This window comes from Fundulus heteroclitus, chromosome 11 (assembly GCF_011125445.2).
Source record: "Fundulus heteroclitus isolate FHET01 chromosome 11, MU-UCD_Fhet_4.1, whole genome shotgun sequence".
In the NCBI taxonomy this organism is placed as follows: Eukaryota; Metazoa; Chordata; class Actinopteri; order Cyprinodontiformes; family Fundulidae; genus Fundulus; species Fundulus heteroclitus.
Window position 1 is genome coordinate 23,557,833 of NC_046371.1, and position 21,652 is coordinate 23,579,484.

Sequence of the window (21,652 nt, forward strand, 5' to 3'; positions counted from 1 at the left end):
GAATCATCATATTTACTTCTAATAAGTACATATCGTTCATTTTCAGATTCCCGCTCGCAGCTTGGCAAAAAAATTAAAGCCTCTAGTTTCACATTTCTTCTTCACAGCCCAGCAGAGCAAATTGCATGATAGGATTTTGACCTTGGGAGATGCACTTTAATGCTCAGGGCCACTTAGATATCATTCATCATCAGGGAAACCATACACTGACACACAGGCATAATCCCATCTGCAAACCAGGGAACATGAACTGTGCTCCTGCTGTTCTCCTCCATCCCTGTTGTGTTCCTAATCAGAACTGAGCAGTGGTTGCCTGCTGCTTATCAGAGAAAACAGCTTTTCTTGTAAATAAATAAATAAATATATATATATATATATATATATATATATATATATATATATATATATATATATATATATATATATATATATATATATAACGTAGAGTTGCCAGACTCTACTTGGATTTTGACTAAAACGTGCGGTAACTCCAGGTGGACATGGTGCAAAACTATTGATGAATGTGTGTTAAGTATAATGTTTCTTTTTTTTCTTCCAAAGTTTTCAACCTTGTCAGATGCCATCACACCAAATTACGTATTTATAGTACACGTCATTGATTGTGTTTATTGTTAAGGTGCATTTCCCTATTTGAAAGATGCTGCTGGTTTGTGGATGTTTGCTTTTTGTGTTTCTGAGAGGGTGGTCCTGCTGTGCTCGGCAGGAGTACTACAAGCACAGATATTCCCATGTGTACGTGTACACACCTGATTCCTGCTCGCATAGCTACCTCTCCTTTTTCTGCCTCTGTTAAAGAAAACATACAGTATATTTTTCTTTTTTCTTTTTACCTTTGATTTAGGCTCCAATCACCCATCCAGAGAAATCACGCTCCACAATTCTAAACTGTAAGCCTCTTATATAAGTGATAAGCATGGTTATTGCAGTTAGCGTTACAAAAGTAGTAGAGTCTGTGTTTATTTCATAGGTAATGAAGTTAAACCCTGACATCTCCAAAGGTTTTGCCAACATTTCAGAATAAAAAAAAAGGGTTAAAAAAATGGACTTCTGTTCTAAAACTCAAGACATTTCGCTTGCCATCATGGAAGCTTTCTCAGTTCAAAATTTCTGGAGTAGTGTAGAGTTCCAAGCTTTATAGACCTGCTGACGAGGCCTTTTTAGAGCTTGGAGCCACATGTAAATTCACCTGGAACTAATCGCCCCAACAGTGGAGAGTCATTAGGCTCATGGTTTGCCTGGTTCACAGGAGGAATGTTGTGATCACATGCATAGAGGGGTGAACTTGGGGGAATCTTTGCAGGAATCAAACCTATTTCTGTGTCGTACGTTTTTGAAAGTTGAAGCCTGAGCCCTCCTCTTCCGTTTAAGGTTGGTTTTCCTCACTTTATGTAAATGGTTCCTTCAGCCCTCTCTCCAACCATCTGTCTTCTCCAAAATGTGAACACTTTGGTCCTCAAAGAGTGTCCTTTGTCCTTAAGGTGCAGGTGGACAGCAGAGTCTTGTCCTGTGGAGGTAGCTCTCCTGTGTTGAGCCATGCGTCTGTGGAGAGGTTGTTTGGGTTCTCCAATTTAAGGATCAGAACATTCCTCACTGCATTGAACTGCATACACCACTCCGCTCAGCTTAGGTTTGGGAGTTTTGTCCTTATGATGGACCAGCCTCTGTCTGAGGGTCCTGTTGGGTTTAACATGTACTGGGATCCTTCTCTTCAGAGACTTTCAACATGTGGAATGTTCCTTGTTCTTCCCTTCTGTCTTAGTGGGGACATGTTTGGCTCAATGGTGTAAGGCTCTGATGACAGAAAGTTTGTGTTCCAGTGGGTGGTGCGAATAAAAAAGAAGATATTGGTCTGTGTGAGGAGGTTTCCTGTAGAAACTACACAGGGATAAAGGGAATAATTGATCTGCTGTTTTTGGTATTCGACCAGACAATCACCAGCCGAGGTGAATCAAGCAGAGATCATATTCTGATCACTAGCTGATTCATTTCTACCCGGAACACAAATGTATTCCATCAAATACATTTTTATTAATATACTGTGCTTTAATTTGTTTGATAATGATGATAATAGTAATGAGAAGAAGGAAAAGAAGAAGAAACAAATAAATACATATTCACATTCAGTAAAAATAATAACAAAAACAATTACTTATTTTAATAAACCTAATTCTTTACCAACTTATTTCTGCCAGTTAGTAATAATGAATTAGGTTGTTGTTGCTTACTTACTTTATAAACTCTAGTCAGTGTATATCTTGTAATACAGTAATAATAATAATAATAATAATACAGTAGAATGATTTTTTTCAGCCTCAATAACATCTGAAAATAAAAGTTTATTCATGTAAAACTAAATGTTAAACTACTAGTGTTAATAGTTCCCAACGTCTATATAAATCTTAATCTAATCCCCATCCTGAAGTTAGGTTTTGCATTTAATTGAAAATGAATGATGCTCAGGGATTTTAATTTGTATTTAATATCTTAGCTTACATATTCAAAAGCTGATGCTTTTTTTTTTTTTAACATAATGTTATTTTGAGACCATAGTCACTTTAACTAATGTGTTGCACATTTAGAGCGTTTCAGAAATAATTCTCAAACGTTCCACAGGGAACTAAATAATGCTCAGTTCCCTGTAGTATTAGGCCATTCACAATAAATAAATAAAAATTTCTGGATAATGTCTAATTAAGAGTTGAAAGAGTTCTTCTTTCAAGGCCATTGTTTGTGTGCAGGTTCAGTAACCCCAACAGCTTTTGTTTACTCTGTCGCAGTCTCCTGGGAAGTTGTTATAGGCGCTATTTAATTTGGATCTCGGAGATGTACAGTATATTGCTGCAATGTACAACAATGGGTTGGAACACTCTATGTGCCGCAGCTATCTATATTTTATGTTTTAGGCTCTTGTTTTTATTATTCTCTGGAGGACAGCATTTGCAAAACCTCTGCTATAGGAGAACTGGTCGTTCCCCCGAGGTGACGGTCCAAGGAAGTTTATTTGTGTAACCTTTGTTGTTAAACAAAACCTGGCACAAGTTCAAATTGTACATTTTAATTAACGAAGGTTTTGGCTTTTGTGTGAGCATACATCAGTGTTTTAATGTGCTTTTTACGCTTTATGCTCATCAGTGGCCTCACAACATTTAATCAAAAGCAGCTGGCCTTGCTGGAGTTTGTCTTCAGGCGATGATGCGGCGGAGCACTCACAGCAGAGGGCCCTGGGAGATGGAGCAATAGGCAGAGGATCAAGTGTTGATGGGATTGTTCATGTGATGAATGATTTACAACTCGGGGATCAAGGTGCCTTCATCTCAGTATCAGGATCGATAATTACCTCATTGGGAGAATTGATTTAGTGATATCTTTACTGGGAAATGGACATGAAAATGATCTGCCGTCACTCGCTTCCGAGCAGCCAATCAGACAACGGAGATTAGCGAATCAGAAAGCATGAGGTGAAAGACTAGGTGAGGGTTCTGCTATATGGTGTTGTCTGGTCTTCTTTGTATGCAACATGTTTTACTAACTACTGTAAGTTTTATGTTATGCACTATCCATTTGAGCAATTCATTTTTGATCCAGATCTGACTGTCACTTCAAAGAAATTACAGCAGCAACTATGTAAAGCGCCGATATTAACTCGTGATCCAGTGAGACAAACATTTTAGCTCAAATCTGCTTTGCAACCTTGTTTTTTTTTTTTTTTTTGTGCGCCTGTACAGTGAAATTATCTGCTTTTTTTATTGTATTTTTTAATCTTTGTCTGCACCATCAACACCTAGTCAAATCCCTTGTAAGTGCAAACCTACTTGGCGATTAAACTTCATTCTGATTCTGATTCTGATTCTGATTCTGATTGAAGCAAACAAATGTTCAAGTAATGGTAGTTCATTGACAATACAATGGTGCATTTGATTCGTCCTTGGAAGTTGAGATTCCATGAAGATCAGATTCAATATGGCTGCCACAAAGTTCTTCTGACAGTTTGGATCTCATAAACCCAGAGGCACATACAGTGCTGCACAATCTTTTGTAAACATCTTCCACTTGTATTTGAACGCAGAACATGGATAGAATTTTTTAGTTTTATTTTTTTTACTTAGCGTGTAGCACTGTTCAGCGTCTCATTATGCTGCTTTCTTTAGTTTTGTTTTTCTGGGAAAGCTTCTCAATGCTTTTGTGTTTGTCTCGTCTATAAAGAGCGTTGCATGTTTTCTTCTAGCTGTTCTCTACATCTTAACTAGTTTGACAACCCTACTGTATACCCTCTTTGGTGTCACTATCACTTAAGGGCCTTTCAGATAGGATGCGATTTGCACTGTGCTGCCTAGCAATTTGCTTTGTTGTCAGCAGCAAACGTGTGTCTGTCACATGAAGCAAGTGCTAGCACTAGCAATGCTAGTTAGCTGAAAGAGTAGCAAGGAATAAGAGGCTGTGGGTGCATAAAACCCTCAGGCTCAGAGAGCAGCTTGGGGAGTTCAGGCTTATTAAAGAGCTGCGTTTCCAGAGGGATACAATCTCAAACTTCATCATATAGTTCAGGGAATTCAGACACACATTAACTTCTCCATTTTGCTTTCTAGTATTTCCGGCTCATGGCCTGGTTCCTGTTGACCACGCGCGTATTCGTCACTGCGCACCGAGCGGCATCGTGCGCGGGCTCGCCAAGCGGTGCACTGCACTGTGCGTGTGCTTTGCTTGACGCGGCGATAAACTGACCTGACACGTCGCAAGCCATTGAAAACAATGGGTCTCCCAGCGCCGCGGTGCGTGCGTTTGCCCGAAAGACCCGTTAGCCTAGCGGGGGGCAAGTAAAGCCTGGTGGCTTACCAGGCCTGTAATATAGTGGGGGAAACAGGGAATCAATGAAATGCTGAATGGTGCCACTTGCTATGCTATTGATACAAGCTAACTCTCCAGCACTAATGTATGAGAGCAATGGAAAAATGTCAGTAAAACTGAATCTGCTACAGTGAAGTAGTAAACCTCCCGGATGGCTTAAGCTAACGCTGTTTAATTATTAGCTTCATTCCAATGACGGTGTTGCGTTGGTCTGAGCTAGGGTTGCCAACAGCTGGGATATCCCATGTTTTTAGCCAAACTGAAGTGTCCTGTACGGGAGGCGCATTGTCCCGTGTTTTGACGGCAGACTGTAACTTATATTTCCAAACACTAGCTGCCACTCCTCGCTTTGGTTACCCAGACCTAAATAAAGAAGTCATGTCGTAACAGAAAGCACAGGTTTGCTTCTGAGTCTCCAACAGATAAGCTTCAAACAAACTCCCTCACCACCACCACCACCTGGCTTAAGCCGTCCACTTTTGAAGAGATGCCAGGTTGGAACTGGCAAGCCTGGTCTGAGCTTCTCAGTCGAGATGCGCTTCCCAGGTGTGCGGCACGGCACCGTGCGATGCTCCGTTCCAATCACGCAATGCTAAGTTCAACTGTGGTAAAAATCGAAGCAGGAAAACGCTAAACAGCTGATGGCTCAGTTGGCTAATAAATGGGGAAGCAACGAGTTTAGTTGCTATTGGAGGCTAATCTGGTAAATGATAACACAGGTTATGGTGCAGTCAGACTGATAATTAGAGCAGAAGAAAGCAGGAACCCGTAGCAGCCCACCTCGCTGCTGTCATTGATCACTGAACACAATGTAACGCAAGACATGAAAGACAGAAAATTTACAGAGCTGCTGCTGAATATATTTTTACTGACGAGATCTCGGTTTACACTGTCTAAACATGTTTGGTACACGTCAGATCCAACTTTGTCTTGAAATACTTTTTTTTTAATAGAGTGATTCTTTATTTGTCGTGCAGTGGTAAAAATGTATTTGTATTATTAACAAATTGACAGGCAAATGGAAGCACACAGTGTGACACTAAAGATAAGCATTTGTAAGAAAATGAAGCAGTTGCACGACTCAGGTGCGTATATATGCAAAATTGGGAAAATTAACACCAATTATAAAGACTAACTACAGAGTTCTGCTGCAGAGGTTCCAACATGGCAGGAAATGATTGGTAAGAAGATTTAAAAAGTTTTTTAAAGTGCAGTTTTAGGGCAGCAGATTTATGTAAATCTAGAGAACCGGACTGAACAACGTTTTCTCTGGCTGCGTGGCACATTGTGTAACGCGGTCATAGACCTCCTCCGCCCTTTTCTGAATGCTACCAGCGTTTTACTTTTCTTTCTAGGAAAGACAAATTGGACTGTTTGACTGGATTCTGTGAAAAACATGCAGCTACAGTGGGAAAACTAAAGGAGAGTCACACATCACTGTTGCAGAGGTGACGGTGTTTTAAAAAATGCAGTTGATAAGGTACAAACATCTGTCAAGCAATTGACTTCAGGCTCTACTCAAGCAGATGGTCTGATGAATTAACCAAGTAATATGAGCTTTTTCTGCTTTTAGGAATGTATTAAGAGCAGAACAGCAGAAAATTGTAATTTTCTGCACGATAAACACATGAAACTACTACTAAATCAAGTATGTGTTTTTTCAATATTCAAAATCCAGTTTAAAATCTATAAGTTAATATATATTATAAGTTAATTATTACAACAGGAATGATCAACTGGGTATAAATAACTGTCGATTTAATGCTTTAAATTAAAGCAATTAGATTATCTATCCTGCTATCCATTATTGGGGGCCTGGTACTTATCTCCAGCATTCATTGGCAAAGAAGCAGGGTACCCCACAGGCAGGTCACCAGTCCATCACAACACAAACACACAGTTAAGGGCAAGTTGGAGAGGCAATGCAAACTCCATGCCTTGAATTGAACCCAGGACCTTTCTGCTGCAAGGCACCAGCGCTACCAACTGCACCACTGTGCAAACTGGTAATAGTGAACATTTTTGCTTTCAAAGTTTGTGTTGTTTATGCTGTGAAACCTTAATCTTTCTTTTTTCGCTCAAGATTCTCACACCATGAGAATGTCATACTGGCCTTTGCATAGCTCACACATTTGAAATAACTAGTACCAGAAGGAGGTCAATTTAAATTGTTATGATTTAATCACAAATAATGATTTCTCATATTTTATAAATATAAAACCGCTATTGTGTCGTCTTCAACATTGTATATATTGTCAGACCAGTTTATTTTGAAAATGGTGATATAATGTTGCATCAAAATCTAGCTCCTAAAGTTAACACACATGTTTTGCAACAGTTTGTAATGAATTATTGACACTATTATGTATAGTACTGTCACGTGCATTTCTATTATAAAGGGATCAAACAGGAAAAAAAAACAGGCGGTTCAACCGGTTAAAGTCAGTGGAGGGCTTGAAATTAATGCCATATTAACTGAACTAGTGGTGTTGTCTTGTCAGAAACAGGATATTATTTTTCAGCCATAGACCTCACTAAGCATTTGGTACACAGACATGTATCAGCAAACTGTAAAAGGTGATCCATTCTGAGCTTTAATAAAGTCCGAACAGAGTCACAGTTAATCTCGCATCGGGTTTCAAATCGCCCTAAACAGCAAAATAAATAAATAAGCCTGCAAGACACCATTTTTCACCGTAAAAGAAAACGAACAAGCTGCAGTGAAAGGCAGACATCGACATCAATCATAAGATCAGCAATAAAATGAGCTACGTGTGTTCTTGTCTGTTGGGCTTATTTTTCTTTACAAAAAAAAAAAAATCTGATTCTACTGTTTATTGCCCGACAATCCAGTAACAAGGTAACCTGTACTTCCTAAGCACAACCCGTTTCCCCTCTCTGCTTAAAAGGCTCATTTTGAAAAGCAAACCTCATGATCATTTGCTCCCTTTACCGCCTGTTAATTTGCTTAAAGCTTCTCAGATGGGGTAACACGACGTCCACCGGCTTAATTGTGTTTGCGGAAAACTGGTGGGGCTTAACACTAACAATCACTCACTGCGAGTGCAACAAACGTCAAAATGCATGCACTCAGCATAAAAATGGTGTGCACATGCTTCAACGCACAGGGGGGGAGGGGATGAATTCACAGACCTTTGCCTGTCACTGCCAAGCCTTTCATTCATTCAGGCTGATGTTAAGAAAACTATTTCGTCGGTTAATGGAGCAAAGCTTGCAGTTTAGATCAGGCAATTTTAGTTGAAAGCTACAGACACATAACAGATCCCACTCACTTTCACAGATATCCGATTCACCCCTTTGAAAGGTTGTGGTTTTCTTAAGTTGTAAATGCTTCTTGGATTGGTTTCCTGCAAACCAACAATCCCTTAAAAACTAGTCAGCTTTCTCATATATTATTAAGCCACATCATCCAGTTCAGTTTCATACCTAACAGCAAGTTCTGGTAAACCTCGGCACAGTTCGGTTTATCTATAGCTCCAGTGTGAATGTTCGAGTTCAGAAGGATGCAAACATGTTGGTTGCTTATCAGTGATGAGACAGAACATACAATATCACTGAGATAAGAAGAACAAAAATGACCATGGCAATATTTTGGACAAAAATGTTGTGCTGTGTAAAACAGTGCAGAAAAAGACAAAAATTGTTTGCCTCATTAAAAAAAAAAAAATAGCTACAAATGTAACTCCTCCTGGCCAGTAGGTGGCACACTTGCCCTCTCTCGTTCCAACCTCAGTTGTACCGTTTGTCAGCCGGTTGCCAGGTCTTTGGCATTAGCAAACATTTAAACTTACCTATCCAGAAGGAAAGCAGCAACCTCCCTGTCACTGGCCGAGCTGTACCGGTAGCACGATCCGTACCATCGGCTCATTTGCGCATGCCCAACAGTATAACTTCTGCATCGCCATTGAATGCGCTTTATTAGTTTAAAAAGGACAGGAAAGAAAATATTTCCATCCTTTCCTACACAATATTATGGCTCACTTTATAACAACTGTCATCATTTTGTCCAAAAAATATATTATATTTGAAAGTAACTTGAGTGAGCTGTAAGGCATTTATGTTTTCAATGCGCCCTCTTGTGGACCATTCACAGACAATAGACGACCTTGTTGTTATGGCAGCCACATCGTTTATTTCTTGCAAAAACATAGCGGATCCATTCTTTGTTCAACACTGTTATAGTACACAGTTAAGTACAGAGTGAAAAAGATATTCAAATGAATTTAAATTCATAAATATCTATAAAACTGTTACTTATATTCTATATATTTATTTTTCTGTACAATTAATACTTTTTTTCTGCATCATTTTAGACGTTCTGTGGATGTATTATTTTTTTAAAATGTATAATTTTGATATTAAAATTGTAGCTATAACCTTCAAGTAAACAAGGTACAAAACAATTTCCGATTATTTATTTTTTTGTTCTAATTTAGAAAGTCTAAGGTTATCTGGAAAATTAATGAGCTTCTGAAAGTGTAGTGCTGAGGATATGGAGCTATTTTAAAGTTTTAGTGATTTTTTTTTATTTTTTTATTTTCCAGTTAGTCTTATTAGATAGGTTCCCTCAAAATAGAGATAGAGACGATGTGCAGCCCAAATGCTTCTAATCTGCAAACAGCAGCCGCCATCGCAATTCAATGCAAAGCAACGACACATGCCTAATTTAACACATGGTTGATTTGCTTAATTTGCTTGAAAAATAAGGGGTTTTAAAGCTCATAATCTACATAAATTATATCCATGCATCCGTCCATCCTTTCATCCATCCAGACAGTTAAAGCGACAGTGAAGACCATAGTACCATAGTGCAGGAGCTGTATGTGGCCTTCAGAGAGAAGATTGTTGCAGTTTTATGCATCTGGTAAGGGAATTAAAGAGGTTTCTAAAGAATTTGAAATGAGCCCTTCCACTGTAGGGACTATAGTCTGCAAGTGGCAGATTGCTATACACAGCTGCCAGCATCCTCAGGGTTGCTCATCTAAACCTTAAACTGCCCTTATAAGGACCTACAGCATGTTCTTGTTACTGTTAATTTGAAACCTCATGCCTGCACGATCAGAAAGAGATTGGACAAGTTTAACTTTCATTACAAGAGTGCAAGGAGGGAATCTATCCATCCATTGATCCATCCATCTGGGTCTAAATGTCTCAGATCATCAAGTATATGTTATCCGACAAAGATAACCTGGACAAAAAACAAGAAAGCTGTTTTCTGGTGATGAAAGCTATCGGAAACAACTTTACCTTGTGTGAAAATGCAATTGCATTGAGTTACTGGACATGACTACAGTATGTCTTTTAGCATTTTTTTGTCATGTTTATCCACTGTAACACACCAGTTCAAATGTCCTTCATTTGCATGTAAACACTTTTACTATCCCAGTGAATGCAATTCTACTCTTCCTTCTTTTAATGAGAAAACTGCTAGAAAAACTGCTTAACTGGAAGCTTTCGGTTTGCCCTGCAAAGAGATTAATGACTACCCAATAGGTCCGTTATATTTCTGTGAAGACGGTGAATCTAGAGCGTCTCCGTGGGGGGAATAAAGAAGCTCTCCTTTGCTATAGTTTCATTTTTTTTTTTTTTATTTAGGCTGTCTGGATGCACACGCTAGCATCCCGATGCCTAATGCAGCTTTAGGCACTCCGCCCCATGAAGCCTGTTGTTATTGTTGAAGTGCGCACAGCTAAAGGATATGAGCACTTGTCAAAGTGCTGTGCTGAGATGCCTTGGAGTAAAGCCTGAAGGTAACATTTGGCAGGAGATCTGCATCTCTTAATGGTTACATATACATGAAATAAACAGTTTTTCTGGTGGGTGTTGGCTGGCAACAGCAATTGTGAGACTGTAAATGAGATGAAAGCTGTGTTTGAGGTTTAGCACTTGCAAAGACACTTCTGAGTGAAAATAAACTGAGAAGACAAGGAGGACGGTATTTCTGATGGTGTTTGGTGAGAAAAGGGAAGTCCAGATGAGTGTGAGACAAACAGCTGGAGTACTTTGAAAGTAACGTTGGACGTTCTGTACAGGAATCAGTCATTCTCCTCACATGTTTCAACTTTAACGATAGAAAACCCTTTAACGTGAGGCTGCTTAGAGTGTATGTTAGAGTGGGGTGGGGTGTAGCTTTTTTACTGTCATCCAGGAGGTGTTCTGGCCTACATATTTTATGTGTAGGGAGATTATTTTCTGCTGCTTAGGTGATAGAAGACCTTTCTAAAGCCTGGGCCACTGATAAAACAGGTGCAGGAAGCGAGTTAAATGATCTTATATTCCAACATACTTTATGTCTTGGTGAATCTTGAGCACGATAACTATAAAACTGTGTACACTCTACAAAATACACATGAAAATAGTCCGCTCAAACTGATGGAAAATTGGTGGAATTTGGAACAATTTCACTAACATTTTAAATAATGTAACAGAGTTAGCACCATGCAACCAAGAGAAAGTTTGGCAAACGGTTTGAAACTCCCTTTTCATTCATCATGAAAGCACATGTAAAAAGATGACTTTCAGTATCATAAATTCTTTGAAAATGCCACCGTCTTACATTGTGCCATGTTACAACCAAACTGTTTAATGTATTTCATTGTGATCTTATATGATGGACCGACACAAAGTGAAATGCAAATTATTAAATTCTATAGGACAGAAAAGGTCATGCAGTTAGTCCCAGTAAAAGCTCTGCCAGTAGATATGTCTAACAGAGAAGGGGTTAAATACTGAAGGATAGGGCCAAGTGTATCATCTATAGAAGCAGCTCAGTGTCACGGCTAAATAAAACACCGGGTCAGATGTAGCTACTATGTAGAGGAAAAAACAGAGAGCAAAAAGTTAAAAGCTGAAATATCATCAAATTATGCAAAATATGTGAATAGTAGAATGTAGCTGAGTGAGGGAAATGGTCATTATGTCCTGCATAACAGCATAACTACAGAGATAGCTCACAATAATCTAAGCCCCTCTAACTAGAAGCTTTATCAAAAAGAAAGGTTTTAAGCCTAGTCTTAAAAGTAGACAGGGTGTCTGCCTGACGGACTAAAACTGGGATTTGGTTCCGCAGGAAAAGAGCCACATGGGAAAATGATCGGCCTCCCATTCTACTTTTAGAGACTCTAGGAACAAGTAGACCAGCAGTCTGAGAACCAAGTGCTCTGTTAGGAACATGTGGAGCAATCAGATCTCTAATGTGTGATAGAGCTCGATTATTAAGAGCTTTGTTAGAAGGAATACTTTAAAATATGTTCTGGATTTAACAGGGAGCCACTGAAGGGAAGCTAAAATAGGAGAAATATGATCTCTTGTAATTTTCCTCACAACTCTTGCTGCAGCGTTTTGGATCAGTTCAAGGCTTTTAACTGCATTTTGTGGATTTCCTGATAATAAACAATTACAATAGTCTAGCCTTGAAGTAACAAATGCATGCACTGGTTTTTCCAGCACATCTCCTGGACAAGTTATTCCTCATATTGACAATTGTCAGGGGCTAAAAGAGGAAAATCCTAGAAACTGTTTTAATCTGAGATTTAAATGTCCTAACTGCACGTTCAAGCCTTTGTAAGAATATTATGATATTGCGGGGTGACAGTGGCACACCAGTTAGGGAGCTCGTCCTGTAACTGATGGGTTGCTGGTTTGATCCCCTGCTCTGGCTGTCTCAGTCATGTCTTTGGGCAAGACACTTCTCCTGCGTTACCTGCTGGCGGTGGTCAGAGGGCCCGGTGGCACCGATGTATGGCAGCCTCTCTTCTTTCAGTCTGCCCCAGGACAGCTGTGGCTACTAACATAGCTCACCACCATCAGGGTGAGAAAGGCTGTAGTGTCATCAGACTTCATGAAGTGCTATACAAATACAAGCCATTTACCATAAATAAATAAGCCACATCATAAAATAAAACAGAATGATATCCATCCATGTAATGCTCTGAGGAAAAGGACCCAGAATTTGACCAGACCAGCAGAGGTTTCTTAAAAAAAGCTCTTTAATAACTAACTCAAAAAACAGGGGAAAAAATCCAAACAGACTGTTGAACAAAAAGATGACACAAAAAATAAACAAACGAGCAGGGCAGACAAGGCAGGAACAGACCGGACAGACTGGCTCAGGTTTCTGGAGGGAAAAGGGTCAAAAAATCCAAAAAGCAAACCTAACACAGAATTTGCAGGAGGAGACTCACCCATACTCAACAGGACAACCTGGCACTGATGTCTGGTCTCAGCAGTTTATATGAAGGTGGAATCAGGTGAAACCGGTGAGAGGTGATTGCAGCAGGGGTGGAGTTAGGCAGGTGTGCAGAGTAAGTAATTAGACCAGACATCAGTGCCGAGGCTCAAAACAGACCTGGGGTCCGTTCTTCGTACGTTGCTAACTCAGTTAGCAGGATTTCATTGTTGACGATTTGGCATGATCTTGGATCGTTTGGTTCTTCGAAAGACATCCTGCACTTGTTGTCATAGCAACATGTGCGCCAGCTTAAACCTGCTCCAGAGCAGGCTTATTTCATGTAAACAAGATTAGATCACGGCTGTATAAGCGAAGGAGATGGGAAGTCTGCCGTAGCCATGTCCATTTTTACGACTGCAACCTGTTGCGGAAGGTGCAAGAATAATTTGCAGAGTTTTTCGAATTAATCACGTATTGCGCAATAGACAGGATCCTTCAGCGCAGCGCGACAGTGTAGAGATTTTTCTTGGTGGCTGTTATAAACAAACAAACACATCATTTAAGAGTGGCTTTTAAAGAGGAAAAAGTTGTGTTGGAGCCATAAATCTAAAATATTTAAGTTATTTGTATGATGGTTTGCTTTTTATTTTTATCCTATTCAGTAAGAAGATTTGTTCGGCCATTTTATTGTGAAGTTTAGTTTACTTTGAAAGGCTTGCTTCCTGTCGAGCCGTATATTGTATTAGAAAAAACTATGGATGGATTATCTAGACACGGAGCAATACAGTTTTACCGTGTAAACTGTGGATGACTTGGAAAAGGAAAATTTTCATTTTTTATGGATAAAGATTTTTTTTTGTTAAAGTTCCCAGTTTGCACGTGTCCTTTACTTCCCGTGTCTAAGGAATGACACTGAAATTTGGATCTCTTGACATAACAAGTGTCTTTTTAAAATAAAGTGTAATAATTAAAGGCTACCATTTTGTAGAATATTCTTGTATTTCACTTTTACTTGTCCCCATGTTCTAGTGGGCCCCGTGGAGGCTCTGATATAAAAGAACAAATAATATCAAATTATTAAAATGCAAAAATTCATACTGTAGAAAGTGATAGAAACATCTACCATGGACAGTATTTACGCATTAATTTGTCTGCTGCTTTTTGCCAGCCCTCTCTCCTGGCTTTAACAGATTTTGAGGTGTTTTAATTAATGACTCAAATTCGGCATAACCTTCCAAGCTCGTGTTCTGCTTGGGAGAAAAACTGTGGGCGTTCTTTGCTGAACAGCCAATAGCAGCGCTGCTGATCATTGTTTCTACTATCGATACATTTCCCCTTTTAAACAAACGCATGAACGCGCAGTTGTCTCAGATAACTCAATCCAGCCATACTAATCGTAAACAACAGGTGTGTTTGAAGAACCCAATTAGCCGGATCAGGATTAGCCGGATGAAATCATCTTGGATGTCTCATTTGATCTCGGATGTTTTAAGCAACGTACGAAGAACGGACCTCAGATCAGAAACCAAACTAAAAACAATAACTGTAAAAGAAGTCTCAAAACTCACACTAAGACACAAACCAAAACTAAGACAGAACTCCAACTATGACAGAACCTAAAACACAAATAAACCAAAAAGCAGGGAAAAGCCAACTTTAACCAAATCATAAACAGGAACCAAGACAGAATATTACAATCCATCCATTTTCTGACTCGCTTAACCCCTCATGGGGTCGCGGGGGTTGCTGGTGCCTAACAGAATGATATGTTTAACTTAATTTTTTTTTTTTTGCAAACACATTCCACACATATTAAATAAACAGGAGACCCAAAATTCAACCAGACACGGTTGACATCCAGACACTTGCAAAAGGTTTTTAAAAATCTGGCCCTCAGAAATACAGGGCTGCCTCACAAACGCAGAATTTAGAAATCCAGGATAAGAATTAAAGCCAGGCTTCAGCTGGTGTGATCAGTGCATCCTGGCTTTATCCATTTCAGGAAAGCCAATCCAGGTCCAGGACGTGTTACCATATCAAGCCAGGTTTAAGTAATTCAGGTAAATGCCCACCCCCGGCTTTTCTCAGGAGTCCTTGGGGTTTATGGACTGATGCTACAATGGATAAGTCGCATGCGCCATGCTTCAAACCAGATGAGAAACATTTTCTGATGGAAGCTTATGAGAGATTGAAGCACAAAATACTCAGGAAAGGAAACACTGCCCCTATCATAAAGGAATAGACGTGTTTGGAGCTACTTATATGGCAGACGTGTTACACTAATTTTCACGTGCTATCAGATTATGTGACTCTAGGGGGAGCTAATTTGCTGACACCTCCATAACTCCTGAAGGATAAGTGGTAGAGGGATGAAAGTATTTCAGTAGCAGGCTTTGCAAAACCCTCACGTCAGATTTTAATTGTGGCATTAATGATTCTTACAAACATTGTTTGCATTTAAAAGCAATAAACATAGGATCTCAAACTAATTGAGAGAAGTTAATGAAGGATATGTCTACCTATGAAACACAGTTATATATTTTTTTGTTTAGTTTTTCCTTGTGGGATGGTGAGATTAAATATTAGTTCTCTGCACTTGAGGGGTGCTACGTTTGTTTTGGAGGAAACAGCGCCCCCTAGAGTAACAAAATCCGATGTGTTGTGGAAAATGGTATAACACCTGACTATTGACATCTTTTCTTCTTCGTCAGCCATTTTTCTAATCCATTCAACATAAACAATGATCTATTAAAGGACTTTCTGTCAAACTTAGAACAACAGTCTTCAAAAACACAATTGAACAGTTACAATGCCCACATGGATAGTTATAAAATGAATATTATGGGCTGCTATCACAATGTTAAAAAAATAATAATACTTGACCAAATACCCATGTGTGTCGGTGGTATTTTTAAGCAGACTGATAAAAAATACCAAAACACTCAGATAAGAAAACGGAATCACTGATAAAAACACATTGGTGGATTAACTAAGCCTGGCTGTTAACCTGGTCTGGAGCAGACTAGCTGCACAGAATAAATCCCCATGGTAATTTATGTGCTGCTGCTTTTGTGAAACCAAATCAAGGCTTGATTCAGCCTGAACGTCTGGAAAATCGCGGCTTAATCCGCTATCTTGTTTTTTTTGTAAAAACAGCCCTGGTGTTGCTATGACCCTGATAGTAGCGGAGCTGTGAGCCAGGTTTGCAGGTGTGATGATTGAGGCAAATTATCATGGCAAGGGGGGGTAGCATAGCAGACAGGCACATAATCATAATCATAAACAGAGAGTAACTCCGATGATCCAAATTGAATAAATAAATGAATGCCAGGAAAAAATCACAATGTACAAGTCCATATAAGTGCATGCTTTTTAGTAAAAAAATAATATTTTTTTGAAAAATAATCATAAAACATTCTAACCAAAAACTTAAAAAAATCTCTGTTATAAAAGCATGCAATATTCTCCATAAAATACATTTATGAAAGAAGCAAGGCTCTTGACGGAGATGAAGGCAGCAGGATTGTTTAAGTAGCTTCTTCATAGGAGTATCCTCCCTGGTGCCATCTCTTGAGAGATTTTTATGACCTCACTGTATTAATATTAACTCTGAGTCTATTATTATCCAAATAAAATCATATAGAAAGCCAAGTAAAATGTCATGATTTATTTATAAGTTTTTGTATGCTTTATATATATATATATATATATATATATATATATATATATATATATATATATATATATATATATATATATATATATACATGGCCTTCTGCATGTTTTAGTATGTAATGTTAGCAGAGTGTTTGAAGTACAACAGCTTGCATTAAAATACCTCCTTGACTAGAAAGGTGACTGTTTTTTAGCAAAATAGAATTTTAGCCAGGATGCTGTTGTTATAAAGTATTGTATGATTTTTTTCAACAAGTCAGTGTCATATTAAAATTACTTTTAGTGTTCTTATAATGGTCGTGTGTGCATTTTAAAATGAAAGAAAACTTAACTAACAAAAAAGCCTGTAAAAAAATAACTTCAGTGTGTATTTCCAACACTTGTCTTTTTATGGGCTCACATGTTAGCAAAAAGAAGTACAACATTTTGGGGCTCTTTAGAAATCATATATGAAATATATTTAATTGGAGCTGGTTTATTCATAAATATAGTATAACAGGTTTCTAACAATGAGGGAACTCAGATCGAAGTATCTATTACATTCAAGCACAACATCTGTACTTTTTTTGAGTTAGACACGTTTTTTTGTTATATTTGACATGACTGAAAATTCATGAAAAAGTGGCAAGAGTTAAAAAAAGGGATAAAGAATTGCATCTCAATAGTTTGAAGAGTTGAAAAAAAAAACCCTGTCTGAGTACTTGGAAATAAAATAGAAAAAATTAGGGATTCATTTTTAAAATGTGGTTTGGGATTTCAAATGTGCAGTTAAAGAAACGACAAACCAACCAAAACTCCAACATACACTTTACCTAAAAACGCTTAAAAGGGATATTTCTAATCAAATATAGCTCGGCGAGAACCACAATTAAAGAAACAATGTCATCCCAGTTGCAGAGAATATTATTTTAACCATTTAGTTAGGATTTAAAATTTAGAAATGCAGGTGAATGTACATCATAAATAAATAATTAGAACCATTAGCCTTGTAAAAAAAAAAAACATGAAAAGATGCTGCTACTTTACGTCTGTAGTCCCTGGACTGTTGATTATCATTATAGATCATTGTAGGCCTCTTTGGTGATTTGAATTGCTATTTTCCTTAACTTCCTTCAGTAGGAGGCTGTACTGCAGCAGTAAAATTAATTGGTATATGAAAAGAAACAGAAAGAAAACGTTTGTTTTTCGCCATCATCTTTATTTTTGTCTACCTTCCAAACCAGAGCTGAATCTCATGTTTTTTTTGCACCATTTCTAATAACTACTCCCACACACGCCACCTACTGACTTAACCCACCTGCAAAATGAAACCTGTGCTGCTCTGGTTTCCCCCATTCTTCAGACTAAAGCAATCTTATTATTAAATGCTGCAAAAAAATAATTCTGCTTCCCCTTCACTGCGACATTATATCTCATACTATAATTTACTCCTATCTGCTTCACATGTATGCTAATCCTATTTCTAACCTCCCAGTTTACTACATGCCTCTCCAGAAGGACACCTCTACCCCGTTCCATGAACTGAAAGTCACATCCCCCACCAGCAGGACAGAAGGCAGTGTGGCAGCATGAATGTTGGTCATGCAGGAAAGGGGTGGGGGAGGCACTGGACAACCAAAGGGCTGTGGGCTGCTTTGACCACTGATTCATGAAATTTAATATTACCAAATTCTGCAAGTTTCTGTTTCTGTTTTGTGGCATTGATTACAAATCTTATGTAACAATTTAGAAATCGTTATACATTTCCATTGTTAGAACATTTTTAATGGAAATCGTACCATAAAAAAGAGTAATGGATATGGGTTGTGTAATACAGAGTTAGCATTATTATGGCAATAACTGGTTGTGCTGCACTAAGTGCAAAAAAAAAAAATCCGTCATCCTATAATTCAAGAATAGCACCCAAAAATGATTCCTTTTTGCTTGTGATACTCCATGCTGATGTTTTTAACCACCCCACCCCCCACTTACTGGTGATGCTGATGGTCTCGCTGTTTCATTTTACCCATCCCTCATTTGCTTTCTCCTCTATCTTTATCTCTTTTTTTCTCTCTCTCGCTCACTTTCTTGCAACCTCAGTGTAATGTGATCGAGGACCCACACCGCCAGCTCCAACTCTGCCAATGCAATCTCTTGTTCTGCTCTGGTTGCTAGGCAGTCTGTCTGAGACAGGGCTCATTGATACACCTCCTTCTCCCTTGTTTGCTTTCCCGCAAAAAAAAAAAAAAAAAAAAAAATCTGAAAAGGCAAGACCGGGAACGTGTCAGGCATAGCCAGCGAGCCAAAAATATGAAATTCTGAGATTTTATCTTTTAGAGAGTTGCCATTGTCATATGCAGTGCAGCACAGAAGTGCATTGTGATCCTGGGGGGCTTTGGAGGCTGCGCGTGCAGATTTGTTGAAAACACAAGCTTGGAGGCAATGAACAGTGTGACATTTCTCCACTGTGACGGCGCTGCCCACCTTCTCGTGTGCAGATTTCGTGTCATCGCGCCTCGAATGAAGCCTACCATGTGTGGCTGAAACAGTGGGCTGCTGGCTGCTTGCCCAGGTGTGGGATATTGGTAGGGGAGTGAGGTTACCATGAAGAAGCTGCATGAACTGCTGCCTTATAAAGCACTTATGAATCAATGCTCTAGTAGCTCCATGTGGCTGTGGGGGACGGTAACTGTGCAAAGTAAAATGCCAGAACGTTTTCGAGGCCTTTGTTCCTATTATGTCTCCACTTTTCACTTGTGGGCGTCACACATGTTATGCGTTGGCAGACTATAAGCTGTGCTTATAATCTGCCAACGTTTGGGCTAAAGTAGGCAATCTGACGGAGACGCTGCTTTGTGCGTCGGTTAAAGGACGTGTGTAATTTACTTTGCTGTTTCAGAACTCGATTTGTCAAAAATAGTCTCGACTTCCGGTGTCTTTTGATAACTTTTAGTCACATAACCACAACCCCCGAGTTCATAAGAACATTTTTAGTTGGCTAACCTTGGCTGCGCCTCTGTCTGTGTGTCCTCTTGCAGAAGTACAGGTACCAGGATGAGGAGACGCCCCCCTTGGAGCACAGTCCAGCACATCTGGCTCCAGGGAAAAGTGCAGAGATGCTTCATATGAGTGACAAGAACCTCGCTGCCATGGAGGCCATACATGGCTACACGCCGCACACGCATATCTCTCCTGTCAAGGTACGACACGCACACGTGTAGACATTGTGGATGAGTAGGTTGCATTGTTACTGCACTGCAATGGACACCAATCTGCAAATGTGGTACATTTCAAGAGCGATTCATTATTCCTTAGCTCGTGGCTCCCAGTTATTTATGAGCTTTACTGAATCAATGAGGTGAGGTGCATTTGATGAGGTGATCAACCTCATGTTTCAATTATCTGGGACATTTTATGAGCAACCTTGCTGTTTAAATTAATAAAAATTAAATATTTTGCTATGAATAAAAAAGAAGAAATGTTTATATTGTGAAGATGGATAAATTACCTGGTTCTGGTTAGAAATCTACATACATGTCTCATCATGGGCATTAATTTCAAATTAATTTTGAGTTTTTCATAACGCGTTTGAATCTGCAATGATTAAAAATGGTTTTAAAAATTATTTTCTCCAATGACGAAGGGTCAAAATGACAAGTTGCCCAAAATATCTGTGAAAATGTCTCTCAACAAGTTACTGAGAAACTACACACTTTGTGAATCAACCATATGCTTCTGCCGTAATTCTGGCTGGATATTTGACAAATGTTGTTGAACGAATTGGTAGAGTTCCGTTTAATTGTTTGGTTTTGTTTTGCCTTTTACATGTAGCGTACACATTTTAATAGGTTCGAGGTTGGGACCTTTGGAAGATGAATGGTTGAGGTCATTGTTCTGTTGCAACACCCAATTATTTCCGGGATTTGACAGTCCGACCCGAACTGTCACCACCAAGAAAATACTTATTGGTTGGGCACATTTCAGGAACCATGAAGCCTCAAGCTGATTATGAACTGGAAGCTCCACAGACATCTACCAATGACCACAACTAGGCCAGTTTCACATATCTATGAACTGAGCAGGTGCCAACCAAGGCAAAACCGAATGCTAAAAAATGGGCTCCTTCCATGAGAACTGACATTTCAGTTCCCCATATGAACAGGCCTAAAACCTTTTGAAAAAAATTACAGCAATAATAATAATAATAATAATAATAATAATAATAATAATAATAATAATAATCATATTAATAATAATAATAATAATAATAATTGTTAATCCTGTGCTGAATTGAAATTGTCCTCAATAAATTAAAATCTGTGTGCTCAGTTCTTGCCTCTAAAAGTTCTTAAAGTTGTTGGGGGAAAAAAAACATAATCCAATTACAAATTAAAATAGCATTCAAGGCCATGATTTGTTTTTTTTTTTCCCCATTTCTGGCCAGAACTGTATTTACTGTAGGCCTATGTACATGATTAAACGAAAAATAAAATAAAAAATGCAAAATCCCAGCAAAATTTGGTTTGACTGAAGTGTTTGTGATGTGTTTTGCTTCCTTCTAATTTCCTTTCTAGTTAGAAAACATGGCGTAAGCAGGTTAACATTATACTTGTATTCATCTCACTTAACTCACAGACACAGTCATCTGATTCAACTTTGCTCTTAAAGCAACATGTTGGCTGGTTTAAAACCCGACGCTGTCCACATGAGAGTGCTGACGGGAATATGCTGTAATCTCATTTGATAATTAAATATGCCCTCCTGCGCCCTCATACATCAGCCTTGAACTTGTATGAACATGAATATCAGGCAATCTGATATCTACACTTAACAAGCAGGAAACTCGCAATGCGACTGGTCACAAGATACCTTATTAAAGACAGACAGTGGCAGACGATATGATTCAGTGAACCAGGCGTGGACCAAGAAAACTGCTTCCAA

The 21,652-nt window shown here is 38.8% G+C and overlaps 1 protein-coding gene across 4 annotated transcripts in view; it reads left to right on the forward strand.

The window, feature by feature from the left end:
• The window catches only part of LOC105919898 (disks large homolog 4), a gene marked incomplete in the record, with an annotated part of 106,632 nt that overhangs the window by 45,109 nt on the left and 39,871 nt on the right, over positions 1-21,652 (forward strand). For all 4 annotated transcript variants that reach the window (XR_004931930.1, XM_036143184.1, XM_036143183.1 and 1 more), the window contains 1 exon segment: positions 19,750-19,911. Coding sequence is in view for 3 of the 4 variants with exons in the window: in XM_036143184.1 (XP_035999077.1) it covers positions 19,750-19,911 (162 nt within the window).